The 20853-nt window shown below is 38.7% G+C and overlaps 1 protein-coding gene across 1 annotated transcript in view; it reads left to right on the forward strand.

Annotated features, from left to right (window-relative positions):
• ELOVL6 (ELOVL fatty acid elongase 6) overlaps positions 1-20853 on the forward strand; it is a 122008-nt gene that overhangs the window by 67267 nt on the left and 33888 nt on the right. Inside the window, exon 3 of the mRNA XM_082728184.1 lies at positions 13547-13678. Coding sequence (XP_082584310.1) covers positions 13547-13678 — 132 coding nt within the window. The remainder of the gene's footprint in view (positions 1-13546; positions 13679-20853) is intronic.

Here is a 20853-nt window from a genome sequence, read left to right on the forward strand (position 1 = left end):
GATAGGCATCAAATGGTATCTTAGAGTTGTCTTTGATTGTGGAATGATCCTGATCAAAACAAACATGGTTTCTTTAGAACTGTAAAGTTATATAGACAGTTTGGGGTCATCATTTTGGTTTCAGATTAAGCTTAGACATTCCCAGAATTTGCCTTGGAATGTGTTGGCGAATCATAGATTCTCTTGATGGCAGAAGAAGGTACAGTTATCAGGTGGAAAGTGATGCTACCATGGGGACGGTCTCATTTCACGCCTGTCTATTCTGTCTTTTGCTTACTTTCTGCAAACAGTTCCACTGAAAAAGTAATACATGAGTCTCTGGCCAACAAGAACTAAAGAAGTTGGATCATACTTTCCCAGCCTTCCTGAGCAGTGTTTGATATAGTAAGCTACTCCAGAATGAGCATGTCTCAGTAGAAACATAATCATATTTCCAAAGAAAGGTGGTTTGTTGTTTGTTTGTTTGCTTTTCTTTTCAAGCCAACAGTATTGAATTCAGATTAATTTGTAGGATTCTTTCCGCTTCCAAAGGAAAAAAGAAGTATAATAAAATATAATTTTTGCTGTTTGGACTTAGAATCAAGTGGATTTGAAGCACCAATTCAAGACTCGAGCATTGGTTATCCTATTTAGTCTCTCAGTTATATATTTCTTTCTTTTCCCTTAAAGTATTTCCAAAATTTAATAATATCCACTTTATCATTCATCCATTCATATGTTAGGAACCCACTTCAGGCCAGCACTGTGGTATAGAAGACCTTGGGCATACAAAGTTGAGTAAGACACACTTCTCACATACTTCAGGATTATAGAACTGTAAACTTACACTTAAGAGTTATAGACGTGAAATATATAGGGTAAGGGCGCTGATATTAGGTACACAAAAGGTATATAGAAAGCTCAGTGGTGATGAAGGATGTGCAATCACCTTGACCTAGACGCAGTCGGGACATATCTTCCCAGAAAATGATGAGGGCAGGTGGGAAGGGCATTCAACATAGTGAGAATGGCATTGCGCAAATGCAAGCTGGGGCAAAGGTGTGATGTCTTTTGAAAATCATAGTACAGCTATATATGTAGGATGTAAAGACATGATTCCAGAATAGGCAGAATAGCGTCATCCAAATCATGTAAAAGCATTTGGAGATAGTCTGAGAGACAAAAATCAAATCAAAACTATTACAAATCCTAGAGAATTTCATGACTGTATGAGATTAATGACATTTCTATTCAAATACATAAATACTTTTAAATGGTGTTATAGCTCTTAGATATCTCACAGTTCTTAAATTGGTTCCAAATGCTTAAGATCAAAGGATATATCTTGAGTAAATACGTGTCAATCCTTTTTTTTTTTTTAAGCTTCTTTTTTTCTTTTGATAGGAAACCTTTCTGTGTAAGCATAGCTAACTAAAGACCATTCCTTCAATATTCTCAAATTTGTTGCCTAGAAAATCTGTCCTGATGAAGAAGAACAGTAGAAAAGAGAATAGTAAAAGCAAAGACTCAGGTTTATTCTCCAGAGTGGTTGCTCTCTCTTGACATAACACAGGCGCGTGGCCACGCATGGTCTGAAGGACATATTCCCTCCTATTGCACACCCCAAAGGGAATGCTCTTGGATGTACGGGAAGACACATCAACTTTCTGGCTTTCAAGGAAACAGTGAGTCAGATACACTCTCTTCTCTCCCTAAGCATTTTCACCTTCTTGTGAAGAAAAGGTTGCTGTGAGCATTGTATTTTGAGAGTCTCTTTCATCAGATCCCATGCTTCCTCAATCCAAGCTGTACCTTAGTTGTGTCCCAAGACACATCTGATCAACAAGGAAAAAAAATATTTTTGTCTCACAAGCTAGAAGTCCAAAGAAACTTGTAAAAATAAAAGGAATTTCTCTTTCACCCTCTAAAGAAATGGAAGCTATGCTTTTCATGTTGGAGTTTCCTAATGGATCTTGAGATTTTTACTATTATTCATTTTTCCCCAAAAATTTTATCATCTTTTTTTCTAGCTTTGAACCTGTGAATGAAGGGGGGAAAAGGAAGCAAAGTGAAGGTCTTTGTGGGAAATGAAGTAAACAGAAAGAGAAAAGACTCCTAAGCCAGCTTTGGGCACAATCTGGCGGGCTTCACTCTGGTTCCCCCTGTGGAAACTGATGACGGGAACATTACAGAAAGCAGCTTCCTGTTCAACTCATTAAGCTTTGTACACAGTCATCAGGGGAGAATCAGTGTCTCCTGATGCGGCGAAAATGTTGGAGAGCAAAGGCCTGAGAGTAGGTAATAAAAATAAAGAGTAATTTGTTCTAAGATTTAGAAAATGGCACAATAATTTTATCACATTTGGCATATTTTATCATATGAGAGCTCCTCTTTTCCTTATGAAATTCTGAGGCTTACAAAATAGAGCTTTTCCTACTGTTAATTTTAAAAAGTTTATGCCATAGAAATTTTATTGTTACCAACTTATCATACTTTAATGATTTAGAAGACAGTAAGAACTTATAAGATCTACATAACAGTTGTAAATTCTGATAATCTAATGTATTTTTATGGCATTGCCCCATCCAGAGCTAAGTTAGGATTGGCTGTTATGGAATTATCTTATACTGTAAGATTGGTTAGTAAAGAGATGATGGGAAACACACCTAGAATTCTACTTCAAGAAGAATCGGAACTCTGTGGGATAAGGGATTGTCTTGGCAACCTGTCTTGACTAATATTCCTTTCAAATCATTTCCCAGTGACCTTCATGGCAAGGAAAGGACTGCAAAAAATGTAGAGTTGGGAAGAATTGATCATTCATATCATCACCAGGCTGTACCATGTTTCCATTTTAGGCAGAAGTGAACCTAATTCTAGAATTGTGAAGGAAAAGTTGACCCGAATTGGTTGTTTTGTCTTGTCTTCAATTTTAACTTGGACTGCTGATTTGAAAAAAAGAAGTTCACTCTGCACTTAAAATCAGTTTGAAGCAATTCAGCCCAAGTGTATCTGAAGCATAAATGATATCATCCCAACTAGTAAATGCATTTTTTGAAGATATATCACATTTTAATATACATTTTCTTGAGTTTTCCAATTTCTCTTCTCTTCTCTTTTCTTTCTTTTTTTTTTTTTAAAGATTTTATTTATTTGAGAGAGAGAATGTGTGTGTGTGTGTGTGTGTGTGTGCACATGCCTGCAAGTGGAGGGGGAGGAGGGGAGAAAGAGGGAGAAAGAGACTCCACACTGAGCAGGAAGCCCAACATGGGACTCAGGGCTCAATCTCAGGACCCTAAGATAATGACCTGAATCAAAGGCAGACGCTTAACCGACTGAGCCACCCAGGTGCCCCGCCCCGCTTCTAAAGATGATATTTCTTTATATTTCTTTTATCCAAGTTTTCTCAACCTTAGCACCACTGACATTTGGGGCTGGATAATCCTCCACAGTATCCAGGGCCTCCACACACCAGGTGCCAGTAGCCAACCCCATCCAGTTACGAAAACCAAAAATGTCTCCACACATTGCCAAATGTCCTCTGAGGGGCAAAGTCATCGCTCCCGTTGTGAACCACAGGTAGATTTAAAAAAAAAAAAAAGAGAGAGAGCGATCCATAGATTGAGCCCAGGTAACCCTTCAAGGTTTAAAGATAGCGGAGATAAGGAGAGAACCAGCAAAGGAGAATGAAAAAAGTGCCGACTGTGAAGTTGGGAAAGAACTAAGAGAAGATAGTATTCCAGAAACCAAGTGAAGAAGGAGTTACAGTAAAGGAGTTAACATCTACATCGAACAATGCTCCTTCTTAGCCTCCTGAAAGGAAGACTCAGTCTTCAAGGATTTAACAGTAAGAGTGATGAAGCACAGGACAACAGGCTTGCTGCAGATAGGAAAATGTACCAAATGTAGGCTATAATGTATATTTTAAGATTTAAAGGCAAGTGATAGTCCCAAGCCAAACAATCTGTGTTGTCACAAAAGCGTGTTAAGACAGCAATTTAGAACTTGTGACAGTGGAGATACGTTGAATACATATTATTTCTAGTAAATTGTGTGTGTGTTACTAGAAATTCCAAGCTTTGGCACTTAGTCAGTTCTAAGGTAAACCATATGTTACTACTAAGACTTCCAATACTGATTTGTGAGTTCACATGCATATGAGTCGCTTTGGGACAATTGTGTGACAGTGTGACTCTCAGGCCCTTGCATTTTAAAGTGCTTTCTTTCTTTCTTTTTTTCTTTTTTTTTTTTTTAAAGATTTTATTTATTTATTTGACAGACAGAGATCACAAGTAGGCAGAGAGGCAGGCAGAGAGAGAGGAGGAACCAGGCTCTCTGTAGAGCAGAGAGCCCAACTCGGGGCTCAATCCCAGGACCCTGGGACCATGACCCCAGCCGAAGGCAGAGGCTTTAACGCACTGAGCCACCCAGGTGCTCCTTAAAGTACTTTCTTAACTTGGAGGGAAGAGGCTGGCTTTGGGTCTAATAAAGCAAGAATAGAAAAGAAAGTTTTGCCCTCTGTAGGGTTGTCCCCTGTTAGTTGCATCAGAAAAATGGCTTTAGACCTTATTATAATTTCAAGTTAATCCATGTGGCCAAATGAATCATAGTCCCCCAAAGGCGTCCATGTTTTATTTATGAATTTGTATGTGTATTTCTCTTGTGCAGCAACAGAGAGAGACTGCAAATGCGATTAGGTTAAGGACTTGGAGATGAGATTGTTCGGGAATATCCGGTGGGCCCAATCTAATCATAAGAGTCCTTAAAATTGGAGAATAGTTCTTTCCAGGGCGTAGGCCTGGATTATCTCTCGCACCCAATGTAATCTCAAGAGTCCTTAGGAGGGAGGTAAGAGCAGAGTCGGAGGAGGTGATAGGATGACAAAAACAGAGTTAGAGAAGACAGTGTGACTGTAGAAACAGAGGTAGGAGCAATGCATTTTGAATGTGGAGAAAGCCAAGGATGACAGACAGCCTCCAAATGCCACAAAAGACCAAGAAAGAGATTGCCTCCCAGAACCTCCAGAAGGAACACAACCGGGGTACACCTTGAGTTTAGCCCCACAAGACTCGTTTCAGACTTCTGACTCTGCAACAATACGATAATCCAATCCTCTCGTTTGAAGCCATGACGTTTGTGGGGCTTTTTTACAGCAGGGATGAGAAAGCAGCACAGTCCAATTCGTGAGGCCAATTGTCTTCATTACGGGAGTTCTCAAAGCTAGTGTCTTTGGTCCTTATCTTCTTCTGTCCCTGAATGAGCATTCATATCTGGAAGGAGCCATGTGAATACCCTAATCAAAATCTTGCCGCATTATTATTTTCAAAAGGCAAAGAGAGTTCTTTCTTGGGTAATTGGGTGATATCTCATGGGTGAAAAAAAAAAAGTCTGTCGTTTCCACTCCCTGGCTAATAATATATTCCTTCTTGTCATTGCCAGTTTTTACTCAGGCTTCGTATCTTATGTAAATTTTCTTTTGGTGACAAAAAACGTATCTGTGAGCTATACCACGAAATCATCTTTATCACTTCTGAGCTATTTTTTCCCTAATCCAGAAATAGCATTTGGGACATGTTTTCTCATTGCTTTTCCCACCACCCCTCTTTCAACATTTCTATCCACGGGGAAAGTCAATGCAACAGTCTATTTAATCAATCAGTAGTTACCATGAAAACATGTAGTTGTGGGGTTTTTTTGTCCTTGATAGTATTTTCTAGCTTCTTTACAGTTGTCTGAAGCAACGAGTATAAACTAAAACTCTCTAAATATAAGGTGGTAGTAGACTGTGGCAGAAATGGGTCACTTTTCACTTCAAACGGTTAGCCCTTGAGTATAAAGAGCTCATAAATTTGAATATGTTTGTGCTTGTTATGAGCTGGTGTCTGTGCAGCTGTCATTTTGATTTTAAGTCTGGGAAAATTGTGTGTCTGAATTGGACTTAATCTTGTAAACCTGAAATCCGGTTTCCGTTCCATTGTGAATAATCATAAATGCTTTTTACAGTGTTTTTTCACTTCTGGTTTTAGTCTCCACCTCTCAGAGTAATCTATTTTCTACAGAACATTTCAGGGCTTCTTTAGGATGAAGACAAGCAGGAAACAAAATTCTGTATTTGACTCTAGTTTTTATTTTTATATATATATTTTAATATCATATAAGATTTTTAAAATTTTCTATTTCTATGGTGCGCAGGCCATTAGAATAGATAGCTGGATTCAAAACCAAACAAACCAAACAAAAACTTGCGGTCTTGACCCAAGCCCATAATTAATCATGCTTTGTGTAACTTCTGGTCTGAAAAAAATTTATTTTCAGGGAAAAAAAAAATCCCTAATCCCTTATTTCTACTTTGTGGTAGATTTTAAGACTGTAAAAGGTAAAATTTAATCTGGTAACAGGGAGTCACTCACCGCTCTTATATCATAGAAGACGTTTCAGAATTTTAGTCTGCTCTCTGTGTTCATTATCATATTCGTTTTACTCATTATCATGATCTTAATGGGTGAGCACTTCTTCATTGGAAATTCGGATGAAAGCTTTCTCTTTCTTAGAACAAAGGGCATTTCTTTAAGGGAATGAGCACATGAAAGTGAAGTGCTGATGGAACCACTTTCTGAATTCTCTTTCTGCATGCTGTCTCCTATTTACTGTTACTTACTGTTGTTTTACACGACCTCTAGAACGTCGTGTTTTGCCATGGCAAGCACCAGGAGCGGATAACAAGACAGTTACTTGGTAACTTGGCAATTCTATTTCAGAGTGACCCTCAGTACCGGGTAATCAAGTTGAGCCACGCTCTCAGACATACCAGAAACTCCAAATAAGTTTGTCGGTGCCACCGCTCGTCATTAGTTTGAAGTGGGAGATTTGTCTACCAGGACCCCTGACAAAGTTTTATTCACAGGTGGTTGCAAGCTTTACTCTTTCCAAGGAGATGAGAAACTCTAACCTTTGCCAAAGCAAGAAGTTTAATTATTCCTTTGTTTTTGTGTTCTCGAAAATCTGTAATTCTAACTCTGAATTCGAATCTTTCTGATCAGTTTTATAAAACCATGTCGTCTGACACAAAGAAAAAATATTCTGGCATATCTGTAAAATGCAGTATTTTAGGATTAAAAGGGACATTTGCTCTGGAGGACTATTAGGGGATACTGAACCAAGTATCAGCTTTCTGGAAACAATGCCACGGTTGGCCTCGAAATTTGCTCTTCTTTTCTCAGGACAGGAGAATAGTCATTTTTAAGTGAATAAAACTTCAAGTTGGTCCCATCTGATAATTCCTGGGAAGAGCAATTCATTAAAGAAGTTCCTTCCATCTGTACCACGGCACTCAGGAGCCCCAGCCGCTACCGAGGCTGCCCGTGTGGGCTACGGGGAACTTGTCTGTTGATTTAGAGATCTAGAGTCAAACTTCAGCCACATCTACCCATTAGAAGAGAAGTACTCAATGCCAAGTTTCCCCGTGAATGGATCTCTTTATTCCCGTCCTGCCGCCCCTCCCCATCCCAGCTCAAAGACTTGGAGCGCTCTCCATGGCCTGAACCAGGGCATCGCCATCTATCTTTACTTCCCTCTTCCTCTCTCCCCCAAGACATATTATGGTATACCCATGAGTGAGGCTATTCTTATTTATTTAAAAGGAAGGAAAATTAAGCCACAGATTCCAGTACTATACTTCAACTACTAGTCATAACCCATTCCTGACCACATACCTTGCACAACCTTGAGGAGATGCCAGAACTTTAATCTGACTTTCTCTCCTGTCTTCCCACCCACTGAGGAAACATCAGGTCTGACACGTGCCCAGCGTAGCTTATGCCTAGAAGCGCTGCTTTCTCCCCACCCCAAATTCCCACTTACATCTGTCCATCCATCCAAAGCCTCAAAGGGTCTGCCTCAAAGCCCACCCTCCACAGAGCATTTTCTAATCACAGCAATATCTCCTTCCTCAGAATTTTTAACAGACATTATTATCTACATTATTTATGGGGCTTTGTGTGTATGTGATTTTAACATTTTGAAAGTAGAAAGACCCTATTTCCCCCTGTAAAAAGAAAAGAGAATTCATCAAGATTTTTAAAAAGGGGACAAGGGGTAAAAATGGTATGTTGCCATATATGTACAAGCAATCTTCTGTAACAGGTCTGTTTTAGGAGTAGTGTACTTTCCTAGAAAGAGATACACAGCCACGCCCTTTAATCCACAGTACTAAATACAAGTCTACCTTGAGCGAGGCCTACTTCAACAATAGAAAAACTGAATTACAAAAAATGTTTTTCTCACCTTTTTTTTTTTTTTAAATAAATAAGGACAACCTGTGATCTTTCACTTTGCATCTGAGAGGAAAGTAAAATAAGAAAGAGGTATTTGCAACACAAAAAGACTCAGAAACTATTTGGCTTCTTGGGTCACACATAACTGGTTAGAATAAAACCCTTTTCTTTAGTCACAGCTTTGTCTTGCAATTATGAAGTCACTATTCATCTATACTTATTATGGATCTATTTCCACTATTATTCTCTAAATCATTCTTTGTCAGAATTTCTGGGCAGAGTTAATTTCTAGTTATAATTTACTTGTGAATAGCAACTCCTGGAAAATTTCCATTATTTGTAATATAGAGAAATGCCTGTATGAAGTGCTGGGGGTAATTCTCAAGAATAGGACAGAATCCAGTCCCAGAGCACAATTTCACCCTCTCAAGAAACCTCTTTTATATTCTTACCAAATTATGACCACCATTGACGATGGTCCACTGAATGTCTTGTGGGCAAAAAGCCAAATGTTATTTCCTCCATCTCTGGGTCTGTAATTTGTTTGTGGCCTTAAAATTACTTTCAGAATCCTGAATTGCTTCCTCATTCGAATCAGGAGCTGAACTAAAGGAGAAGTCTCAAAAGAGATATGGCCTCTCCAATTAGCTTTTTTTTTTCCCCCCAGTTAGACTCTTTGGAAAATTTTCTCAACTAGAAAACGTTCTGTGCTTGGCAGCTATCAGGCAAAGCAGGTGAGGTGTTCAGGGGTCCTTTTCTTTTCTTCTTCGAAGTTTTGTTTGCATTTTCACAACCCTTGTACTTTACACATGCATGGTAACCACAAAAGCAAGGTCACTAAGGCATAAAGGCGTTCAGGCCATCTCCCCCCATAGTGTTCATTAGCAAATACCCTGTGTTGAAAGACTACCCACTTGAAAGTGTCACCATTCTCAAATGAACGTGTCTGACTCTTCAGAAGTGCACAAGTCAGCCAACAGAAATCTGGAAGTGAGTATTAAAGGGACTCAAGCTAGGTCCTGATTTCTGTAGAAGCTCAGGGGTTGGGCTGGGGGGGGGGGCAGTTCGAATGTATACACAGTCTATGACAAGTGTTATTGGTTAGAACAATAAGTACAAATCATTAGCAGTTACTCTGGTGAGAATAGGAAAAACAACACCTAGGAATGTTTTGGATGAGGGTAACATGATAAAGAAGTCCAGCTTTCTGAGGATAAATGATAAAGCCATTATTTGTTTTTATTAGTTATGGGCTAATGTCCATTCACATCAATGACAGAAATGGAAGGGGGAAAAAGAGTGAATACCAGGGCAACAACCTCAAAACACATCAGTATTTCATTTGGGTTTTCTTTATTTAGTTGGTTACTTTGTAATTATAGCTACAGAAGCACTGTCCTGAAAGGTATTGGGCCCCTATGGTGAAGGGTTAGGCTATATGATATACATTTAAGATTCTTTAATGGTAGGAGTCCCTACCCTCTGGAAATTGTTAATGATCCAGTAACAAAACAATGTAGTGTTACCATTATACCCAGCTATGGAGGCCTGCCAGAATATGAAGTATTATTAGCTTACTATGGAAGCATTAGGGAAGTCATCTATCCCTATTAAATAGTAAGTGGGCTAGTAGGAAGTCATTATTCACTTGACAATGATTGAATCTTTACCAAAGAGATGGCAGAACCGAACGGCAGCTTGAATCCATTTAAATTGCCCAGTATGTTAATGAAAATCTTAATTTATTCTAAGTTAAATGGAAAAAACTCATAATGCATTCAACTATAAGTGATACATTTTGGATTTCTCAGTTGGAAGGAGGTAAGAGTTCATGCCTCCTTAGATGACTCCCTCTTACAGAAGAAGTAAAAGGTTAATTCTGAATTAACTGAAAGCATTACAGACTTGAATTTCACCACAATAGATTTAGAAAGTATACAATAAGCAATTTATTTGTATTATAGCAGGTGACTCAGATATACCCTAGACAATTAAGTTATGTTTACCTACCTGCTTGAGCAAAATTTTGGTAGTTTGGGCCCATATACAGTGTATAGCTATGTGACCATAGGAAAGTAATGTCATCCAGCACCACACCCTATCCCCCATTCCCTCTTCTGTTGAACGAGAAATTTGGGCTCAATCTCTCTAAGGTCTCTGGCAATTCTCAGATTCTCTGTGTCTATATCGATTGACTTGGTTGCCCTAGCTATGGAATTGAAGGTTGGTAAAGATAATCTTTAGAAAACACATGGAAAATAGAAGGGTCTGTGCCAGGAAGTTAGTAGTGCATTAGGACTAATTCTCATTCTTAGCTGAAGAAATGCAGAGGAAAACATCCTGAGGGGAGATTTTTGTATTTTTCTTGGTTCTTCGAGGCACATTATTTTTCCCTCAATGGCTAGAATGATAGGATCACATACAGACAGCCATTTAATTTGGTCCGTAATTGCAAGAAACACAATCTAACCATAACCAAAATCCAAATTAGATGGAATGAGCAAGAATGATAAGCAATTTAAGGAAAAGCTTTCATATATAAATATATATATATAAATGATTTAAACACCTGAATGAACTTCGCATATATAGATTATATATAGATTATTTGTATTCTCCAGGAGGTAAACAGGGTCTGGATCAAAGTGTTCTATACCTTCACAATATGATAGTTGAAACATGAAGGCATGGAGATTACTCACAGTTTAGCAACATGCCACACAGTTACACAATGACCATGCAATTCAGTAGGAGGGCTTGTGGAATTCTTCTGTGGCTATAAGATAACACATCAGGTGCACCCTTTTTTCTTGGGAAAGTTTACTACAGGAGAAGAGGGAGATCTGAGGCTTAACCTCTAAGCCGGTTTGCTTATCTGTAAAATGAAGACAATGCTTTACCTACATTACAGGTGATTAGGAAAATCAAGGAGAAAGCTCGTTAGCACTGAGTGGCCCCCTCAGGACTCCCTCCCTGAATCATACCACAAATACTGTCACTCATCGTTACTTTTATAACTTAGAAAAGAACAACAAAATTGTTTTAAAATTTTTAGGAAAGAATATAGACTATTTCATATTACTACAGCTTACATTAACTTGATAGAATTTGGTTTTTCGCGAGTCCTTGCTTAGATGGGTGTGAATGCAGGCGGTGATTAGGACTCAATTTAGTGACATGCACTTGCAAAATTCATACATAACATATATGAGTAAACCTACAAACACTCACACTTGTATTCATATTTATCGGATACACATACTTACAGGCAAAAGTACTTTCTTCTTGAAATGTTTAATAACGTTCCTATAAAACTGTCTCACATTTCCACCTCTCTTTGAAGTATAGAAATTGCCTGTTTCTTTATGGAGGAAGAAAATGGATCATGTTTTTTCCGAATATTTCATTCTTTAGTAATTCATATGTTACTGGGAAAGTAAACCGTTCATTCACGCAGTTAATGTTTCCTGAGCACATAAGACATCAGTGCATAATTATTTTTCCCTATCAGAAAATTTGATATGACAAGACCATGATCATCTAACAAACATTTAGCAAATAGTGACTATGTGCCCAGGTCCTATGTTTCCAAAAGAATCTGCGAACCTCAGTTGGAAAGTGTTTCATTCCATCTTTATGGGTTGATTTCTGGAAATACCACTTTACTGGGTGGTGTTCACCAAGTAGGTCACATGCCTACTAAGTGTGTTGCTTGTGAAAATAATTAGATCCCTCCTTAGTCAGCAGCACACACAAGCAGTGTCAGGGAGAAAAATAGGAGGCATTTGCAAAAAACTAATTCATTTTGCTTTTTGTATTAGACTTATAACTTACTTTTCAATGATTTCCCTTTTAATCTCATCGAGTGGGGAATATCCATCTTAAGAGAAATACTGCTTTTTTAGGAAGTTCATTCAGGGGTTTAAATCATTTACAAGGCCTCTGTTACTTTCTTTTTCTCTTTTCTTTTTTTTTTTTTTTAAGATTTTATTTATTTATTTGACAGACAGAGATCACAAGTAGGCAGAGAGGCAGGCGGGGGTGGGGGGTGGGCGGAAGCAGGCTCCCTGCAGAGCAGAGAGCCTGATAGGGGCTCGATCCCAGGACCCTGGGAATCATGACCTGAGTGGAAGGCAGAGGCTTTAACCTACTGAGCCACCCAGGCACCCCCCTCTGTTACTTTCTGTTGAATCATAGTTGTATAGAATCGTGTTGGTTTTGTTTTTGTTCTTATTGGTATTATCAATAACACTGTTTACTTCTTGATACAGTAGTAAACCAGCAGGACCTAGAGATTCTAATTCATATTGCTTGGACATTTCTGACTAGAGTTCCACCTAAGCCTGACAAAAAGAGAAAAAGCCTGTATTCCTTCGTCCTTTTGTTAATCTGGTTTTATCTCTTTACCCTGAATATTGTCTTGGTTTTATTTCTTTCCTAGCATATTTTTAAACAAATCCAAGACATGTAATTTCACCCATAAATAGTAACTAAGTATGTTTAAAATTATGACTAAAAACTTTCTCATTTTATTAAAAATGTCTTTTTCCATTTGGTTTGCTCAAATACAGAGCCTCCAAAGTCTACCTATTACCTTTGATTATAGTTTCTCAAGCCACTCCTTAATCTAGAAGAGACTCGTATTTAGATTCCATACTCCTGACTTATTGAAGACGAAAGTTCAGTTGTCCTACAGAAGCTCCCACAGTTTATATTTCCAAAGGATAGGTAGTAAAATCCGATTTTGATTAGGTTCAGGTTCAAGCTCTAGGGCAGGTGTACTTCAGGTACCACCTACGTTCTTCTTTTGTATTGTATGATGTTGACCAGTTATCCCTATTATTAATGATCATATTCAAACTTAATACTTGCTCCTTTGGTGGAGAAGATCTCAGGAATCCATACTAGGGGTGCCCTAAATCTAAGTAGCTTGATTTTAGTGTTTGAATCCCTCAGTGAAAGTTTTTCTTTTTGTACCTTAATGCTATGTTGTTGAAATTTTTAAAGTCATGGAGCTCCAAAAGGACACAGATCTATTCCGACATGTGTTGACTAATCTAGATTGACATAATTTGTCAAGGGAGGTTTCCATAGAATGCCATGTCCTCGAAAGGATGTTTAAACATTCTTTCTTCAGTGAAGGGGCACATTCCCAAGAACACACTCTCAGCACTTATGAAGAAAAACTGGTATAAAAAATTGCAAATAATTAGGAAATATAAATTTCTCATGAATAAAAATCAACTGCTTAGAGATTTTTATTTTCTAAGATACTGGGTTTTTGTCTGTTGCAGGAAGAAATCTTTCCTGTTTTCTGCTCTGTATGCTGCCTTCATCTTTGGTGGTCGGCACCTGATGAACAAACGGGCGAAGTTTGAACTGAGGAAGCCATTAGTGCTCTGGTCTCTGACCCTTGCCGTCTTCAGGTTGGTTTTTCTTCATTTTCCCCAATGCAATCCATGCATTTCATCAGACTTGGCTGAAAGAAGCAATGCTTGAGCATTTTATAGTCCATATTTTTGATCGTTCAGTCCATTGAAGAGAAAATAAAGGCATGTCCAGAGAGTAGGACTTCATTGCAACCAACCATATTGTGCATATTGGCAACCATTGCCATATTGTGCTCAGTCTCTTCTTTTCAGGCTCTCTCCTTTCTTGTCCAAACTGCTCATTCAGTGATCCAGTTAATCTCATAGGCCTAGAAGCAATGTGTCAATTCCATTATTGATGTTGCTTAAATATAGCTGAAGGGCTACGTGCACAGCCACACCTGTAAACTATGGCACAGTACGGTTTAAATGTGCTGGGTATGCTGTACTGATATTTAATGAAAAAATGGCACTCAAACACATGACTGGATACTGGACCCCTATCTATGTCCAGGATTATTAGACCAGACAATGCTGTTAGCTCTGTGTCCCCAAAAGCACCATTCACCACTATCGCTTGGATCTGACTTGCTGGCATATGTTTATGCAAACAGTTCTTACTTTGTCCTGACTAGAACACATCATAGAGGCTGTTAGGACCTGGCCCATACCTCCAGGGGCATTTGGAGCCAACATTCAGACACATTCCTAGAAGTTGAGGGAGCATTTCTAGCTTTGTAGTATTTGGTGATCTAGGCCATCCCAAGATTAATTAGCACACAGCTGGTATCAATCTAAGTGCCAGAAAATACCTACAGCACTAACAAAGGCACCTGCTCTATTTGTGTTCTGCTTGTCAAGACCCACAAGTTTATAACTGGGCTTGAGGAAGGTGAGTGAAGAAGTAGATGTATATATCCTACAAGTAAATAACTATTTTAATATTTATGAATATTCATTCTTATTTTTTCCCACTACATATTAACTGTTCCACCACTAAGTGGAAATAGATGGTATCATTAAAAGCCTCATTAGTCACTCAAGGCATATTAAAAATGATCAGGCACTGGGCGCCTGAGTGGCTCAGTGGGTTAAGCCTCTGCCTTCGGCTCAGGTCATGATCTCAGAGTTCTGGGATCAAGTCCTGTCATCGGGCTCTCTGCTCGGCAGGGAGCCTGCTTCCTCCTCTCTCACTCTTTCTCCTCTCTCTTTCTCTCTCTCTGTGCCTACTTGTCATCTCTTTCTGTTAAATAAATAAAATCTTTTTAAAAAATGGTGAGGCAGGAAGAGGATTTTCATAAACTCTGACAATCTGTGCATTTCCATTATGTCAGATCTGTACATTTCCGTTAAGCAGGATTCCCCAAATCCAAACACTCATTTGCTTGCTACTATTGGCTGTCCTCTAATTCAGTGCATTTTGTAAGTTCTACATATGAAGTACTCAATGATTTGGATCTGTCACCAAAAAATTCTTCCATCTTAATCTGAATCAGGACATGATTCTCTGTAACACAAAGAGCATTTTCATTTTTGTTCACATGTAAATTTCACAGAGCCTGCCACTACTAAAGTGTTTTGCTATTTGAGGAAAAAGTTATCTTTTTTTTTTTTGAAGATTTTATTTTATTTTAGAGAGCGTGAGCTCAGGGCTGAGGGGAGAAGCAGAGGGAGAAGAATAAGCAGACTCCCTGCTGAGGGTAGAGCCTGGCATGAGATCATGAGGCGGAAGCTAAACAACTGAGCTCCCCAGGTGTCTCAAGGAAAAAGTTAATCTCTATCCTAATGATGCCTTTCAGCAATTCTATCTGGAAAAAGAAGGAAAGAGAAAGAGAACAAAATTTTGAGTTAGAAGAATTAAAAATGTGGGGAAGGGAGGAACAGCAAGATATTTTTTTAATTCATTGAAAATGTGATTTTGTGCGTGAGTATATTTTACCACTTAGAAATAATATCTTTTCTCCAACTTCTCAAGCTTGCCCATTAGCTTTCTGTGGGAGCCAGAGACTCAACTCTAATTTGCAAATGCCACACACTGTATTTACTCATGAACTAAGACAACTGAGATGGGAATTAATTTGGATATGCCAAGTACTTAAGCAAAAATTAAAAAAACCCTGTCTTCAGACCAATCATTTTGTCTAGTTTGGCAAGAATTACCTATAGAATATTTTTCTTCTCTCTCTTTACTTTTGGATATTGATGGAATATATGATAGTAGCCTTCATGCAAGCCATATACCAGTGAACTTATTGAAAGCTGTCATAAGTTTGGATGGAGTCAGTAGAATATGATCATGACTGAGTTTCCACCGGGACTACAATGTGTTCATTTTATTTAAGAATGATTTCTCCATGGTTTTCTTGGGAGTTTCTCCTCATCACCCATCACCTGGCACCCTGCCCCACCCTTTCCAGATTCAAACCCCCAGCATCTGGTGTCAGTGAGTCCTTAGGAACATGAGCGGGCTAAGGACACAGAGCCCTACCTACATCCCCCCACACTCAGGACAAGCATTTCCTTATTTGTTGAGCTTGTCCTGTGTGGCATTTGGCCCTAGATATTTGAACCTTTCCTTAGGATCAATGTTGAGAAAAATCCTGGTACTTGGAATTAGTAAACCCTTTAGATGAGATTGTTTCTCCCGGCAAAAATCATCAGATGCTTCAAGGTGCCTCTGCTCCATTCTTCTCCGACACCGCTGAGTCATTAAATGCTGTTGCTATGGTATCTCATCTGGGTTACTATAGTTGATTTGTAAAGCATTTTCTAGACATTTATTTAATGACTCCAGATCCTACTAGATGGGGTAGAGATGTGTGCGTTTCTGACTCAAGCAGCCTTTATCCCAGTATCTGTCTGGCAGCGTTTTCTTCCCTCTGGTAGCATCAGGAGTTTCAAGGAGCCTTCCTGGTCTCTGACCCAGAACAGGTCAAAGCAGGGAGCCTCATCAGTGTACATCAGAGTCAGATGTGTTGCATATTTTTAGATGCCAATGTCACACTTGCTCGAGATTTGCTTACTCATGTTTCCTGGTGATTCACTCTGGCTTCAACTGTGTTAGGCTTTATTTGCACAAAGCCAAAGTTTCCATGCTTTGCAGTCTGACTTCTCATCTTGTTATTAACTGGCCATTTTTCCCACTGAGGCTCATTTTTATTTCCTGGCTGTATTCTTTTTTTTTTTTTTTTTAAGATTTTATTTATTTATTTGACAGAGAGAGATCACAGTATACAGAGAGGCAGGCAGAGAGAGGAGGAAGCAGGCTCCCTGCCTAGCAGAGACCCCGATGTGGGACTCGATCCCAGGACCCTGAGATCATGACCTGAGCCGAAGGCAGCGGCTTAACCCACGGAGCCACCCAGGCACCCTCCTGGCTGTATTCTTACTTTGCCACTAAGTTTCAGTATTGGCTTAAATGTTGGCTTAAGTATATTCAAGCATAATTTTAAAAATAATGATTCTTTTTCTTTCTTTCGTGAGATTTCCAAGAACAAAGTGCTGTCTTTAAAGATAGCACCAGAAACATTTAGAAAAGTACGTTGAACAGTGTAGAGCAGCAGATGAATGATATTTAATCAAATCTACTTGTGATTTTCTTTACACACAGATCAACGTTTAATATCTGGAGAATTATTAGCAACCTTCTTAGTATCGTTAAGGCAATAAATATACAATAAAACCAACAGAAACTATTTGGATGAGAAAATAGGACAGCTAAAAAACTTCTTGAAGGGGAAATACATCACTGACCTGTATAATGACAGGACATTGAAAATGACAAATTTCAGAATAACTTAATCAATTTAATCAATTCATACTCAAGCACTCTGGTCTCGCATTTTGTTCTGTGGTGGCCAAAAGTGGTCCCTCCTGATCCACAAAGAACAACATTACAGAGAATGATTGCAGTGATAGTAATGATATAAAAGAAGTGGTCCATAAACTATAAATGTAACAGGAGAAAAACTCCTATTGTATTGTAACAGGTTAGAAATTTCACATTTTTAAATGGCACCAAGGAAGGCAAAAGTAACAAAGGAAAAGATAGCTCTAGAAAACACATGCTGAGTAGCAAAAAAAGCAATCTGCTGAATAATTATGGGAATGTGATGCCATGTATGAAACTTTCATAACCCATAAATTAACACTACATTTTATTTATTAACATATATGCAGTAATAGCAGAAAAAAAATTCTGCTAATGATTATCTCCACTTCTGTGGAGGCAGAGAGAATGATGGGCTCAGAGAGGGTCCGAAGGAGTGGTCAACTCTTTTTTTGTAAGGTTTTTATGTTATCATGAATAGATCGTGAGAAAAAGATAATTGTGTTTGACACAAAGTATGGATGGCAGGTTTTTTTTGTGGGTTTTTTTTGTTGTTTTTAAGTTGGAAGCAAATAATGAAAAAAATCTACTTTTCAAAAGATAAGCTGGCAACTGTACTTAATAAGATTCTGGTGAAATGCTGGTGTACATTAAGTAAAACAAGCTTATATCCAAACACAAATTTTGCCCTGTTGATGCACACCTTTCCCCTCCCTCCCTAATGGCAAGTTTATAGTTAGAATTAAGAATATTTTTTGTTTGCTCTTTTCTGATGATAATCTTGAGTTAAGAATGTATGTATAAGGGTACCTGGGTGGCTCAGTGGATTAAAGCCTCTGCCTTCATCTCAGGTCATGATCCCAGGGTCCTGGGATGGAGCCCCGCATCCATCCCAGCTCCTGGGATGGAGCTTCCTCCTCTCTCTCTGCCTCCCTCTCTGCCTACTTGAGATCTCTTTCTGTCAAATAAATAAATAAAATCTTAAAAAAAAAAAAAAAAAGAATGTATGTATGGTTGCAAGTATAATTTTAGGACCTTTCTTTTCCGTCCATTTGTTGTTTGACTCTTTAAAGATTATCTGGGATTTCTATATTGTATGAAGATATATGGTCTGATAAACAACTTATAGACAGATCGAAGCCAAATAGTGCTCATTTAAACATTTGTTCATCCTATCATTTTGTCAAAATGTTTTGCATTTTGTTTTTATGTATAGTCTGTTTGAAAATGTAAAATATGACCATATATATATGTCTCATATAGATAGATCAATACTTTGGGCCTTTCTTCCTTTCTGGGTTTTGTGCCATTTTATCAAAGAACCATAGAAATCATCGCATGCTTTGCTTCTGATGCCATATTTATAAATTACAGCTTCTGTCTCATTTTTTTAAACTGTAACTAATAGATACGTAGAAAAATCTTCCTTCTTGAAGGCAGGGTATAGAAAAGTTTTTGCAGAATCAAATAGGTTTTTCTCAAAAATAAACTGTTCGTTGAGACATAAGACCACAGAGACTAGAAATAACACAATAAGCAGATGACGTGGTTGTTTCAAAGGTCAGGTCAAAGAACGCCAACAAAACACATCCTGTTTCCGTTTGCATCAAGAGAAATGTGAAGCATCTACTCGGAATAAAAAGCCCGATAAATTATTAAGGCAGGAAGCCTAATGGGCAGTAAAGGCAAAAAGTCCACTGCCCTAGGAAAAATCACCCCTACATTTTACAGGGTACTTCCAGAGTTGACTTCCTTCCCTGAAGAAGGGTACCATGTGAACATGTTCTTAAATGAAGATGACAATGTTGAGTCTGAACGATAACGGCTTTCTTTAGCATTTTGAGTTGGATTTGAGTGCCTTCCTACCTGAGAGCTGCAGGAATGCTCGCCACAGTCAGACTCAGTTTGAATATCAATTTTGCTCTTCTGTTAAACTACTTTTGGCAGCAAAGGAACTACCAAACGAATCACCTCTACAGGATAAGGAGAACACTTCCCTGCCTGTTCGTCCCCAGCACGTGTGTGCACAGCATCGCGCACATGCACGCGCGGCGCGCACACCCTTCAGGCCCTCCCCCTCCACACTTCATTAGCTGTGCCAGGAGCGTCAATAGAGAGGAGTTATAGGACATAAACTACTTCATTAGCATTGTGTTTGTTGTGTAGGTGTCTAAAACTGGGTCCTTTGCCAGAATACACTGTGGCCTCAAATGACAGTGAAGCGACGTTAATTGAATCACTTGACTCCTTTTGAGAAAACAAGAGCAGTAATAAAGATAAGGAATGGGCAGCTCCCCAACCTTGAAAAAGTAAGAGAGCGCTTATAAACTGGAATCTGTACGTCCTCACTTGCTCTGGACAGCCCTTCTTCTCTGCTCCTTATCCGCTGTAATTACTCACAGTTCCCCTCTCATTCTCACAATGTCCCAACTTGAATGGGAGATGAAATGGCTCTTCTATTTATACCCACTAGAGATTGTGTTGGCTCAATGAAACAGGAAAAGGAAAAATACCAATAATTATTTGCCAACTTTACCCTAACAAGTTTTTATTTTTAGCATTGCCTCTTACCTGAAACTTGCCCTCCTGTCTGTAACCCTTCTAAATGTCTGGCATATCATCACTCAAATTTCAAATCTTCAAACCAGATTCCTTTTTTGTTGACCCCATAAAATATCTCAAAATCTGTCACCATTTTCTTAGTGAACATCTCTCAGTCTTTCAAAATATACAAATAGCTCTTAACCAGTCACTAGGTTGTATAATTCTTCTCAAATATCTGCTGTAGCAGTCTACACCTCTCCATGGCCACATTGGCCACTCCTGTCATGACTTTCAGCTCTTCTTGAGTATTTGCCGCCACTAGTTGCTCTCTCCCAAAAGTTTTCTCTGTCAAAGCAGCTCTACACACCATACCATTTTCCTATTGAAACCTTCACTGAAACTCCTTTGCTTATTGGTTAAAACATCAATCTGTCCATAAAAAAATTCTGATCTTACCCTGACCCACCTTTCACCACTGCCATGTATACATTTTCCACTCAAGCCAACATATGTTTCCATTCAAAACAAACACACTTTTCCTATCCTAATTTCATGTATTTGGACACCTCACAACCCCTTCTCTTTCTTCATTCTTCCAAAATTTTTTTCCCCTTTAAACATTACCAGTCGCTTGGTCTTGATTTAGGCTGCCAGCTCTATGAAGTCTTAGCACATATCACTTCTGAGCTTCCACCAAACTCTTTGTTATGCCTCATTTAACCAGACCCTATGCTGCCTTCCCGATGTGCCTCCTGGGAGACCATATGAGTTTCTTGGGCCCAAACTGTGTCTGGCTGTTCCTGGAACACCTTGGCATGCGTAGAGTTTCTGAATTAACAGATTTTTAAAGAAGTCTCAC

Source organism: Mustela nivalis (assembly GCF_964662115.1).
Source record: "Mustela nivalis genome assembly, chromosome: 4".
In the NCBI taxonomy this organism is placed as follows: domain Eukaryota; kingdom Metazoa; phylum Chordata; class Mammalia; order Carnivora; family Mustelidae; genus Mustela; species Mustela nivalis.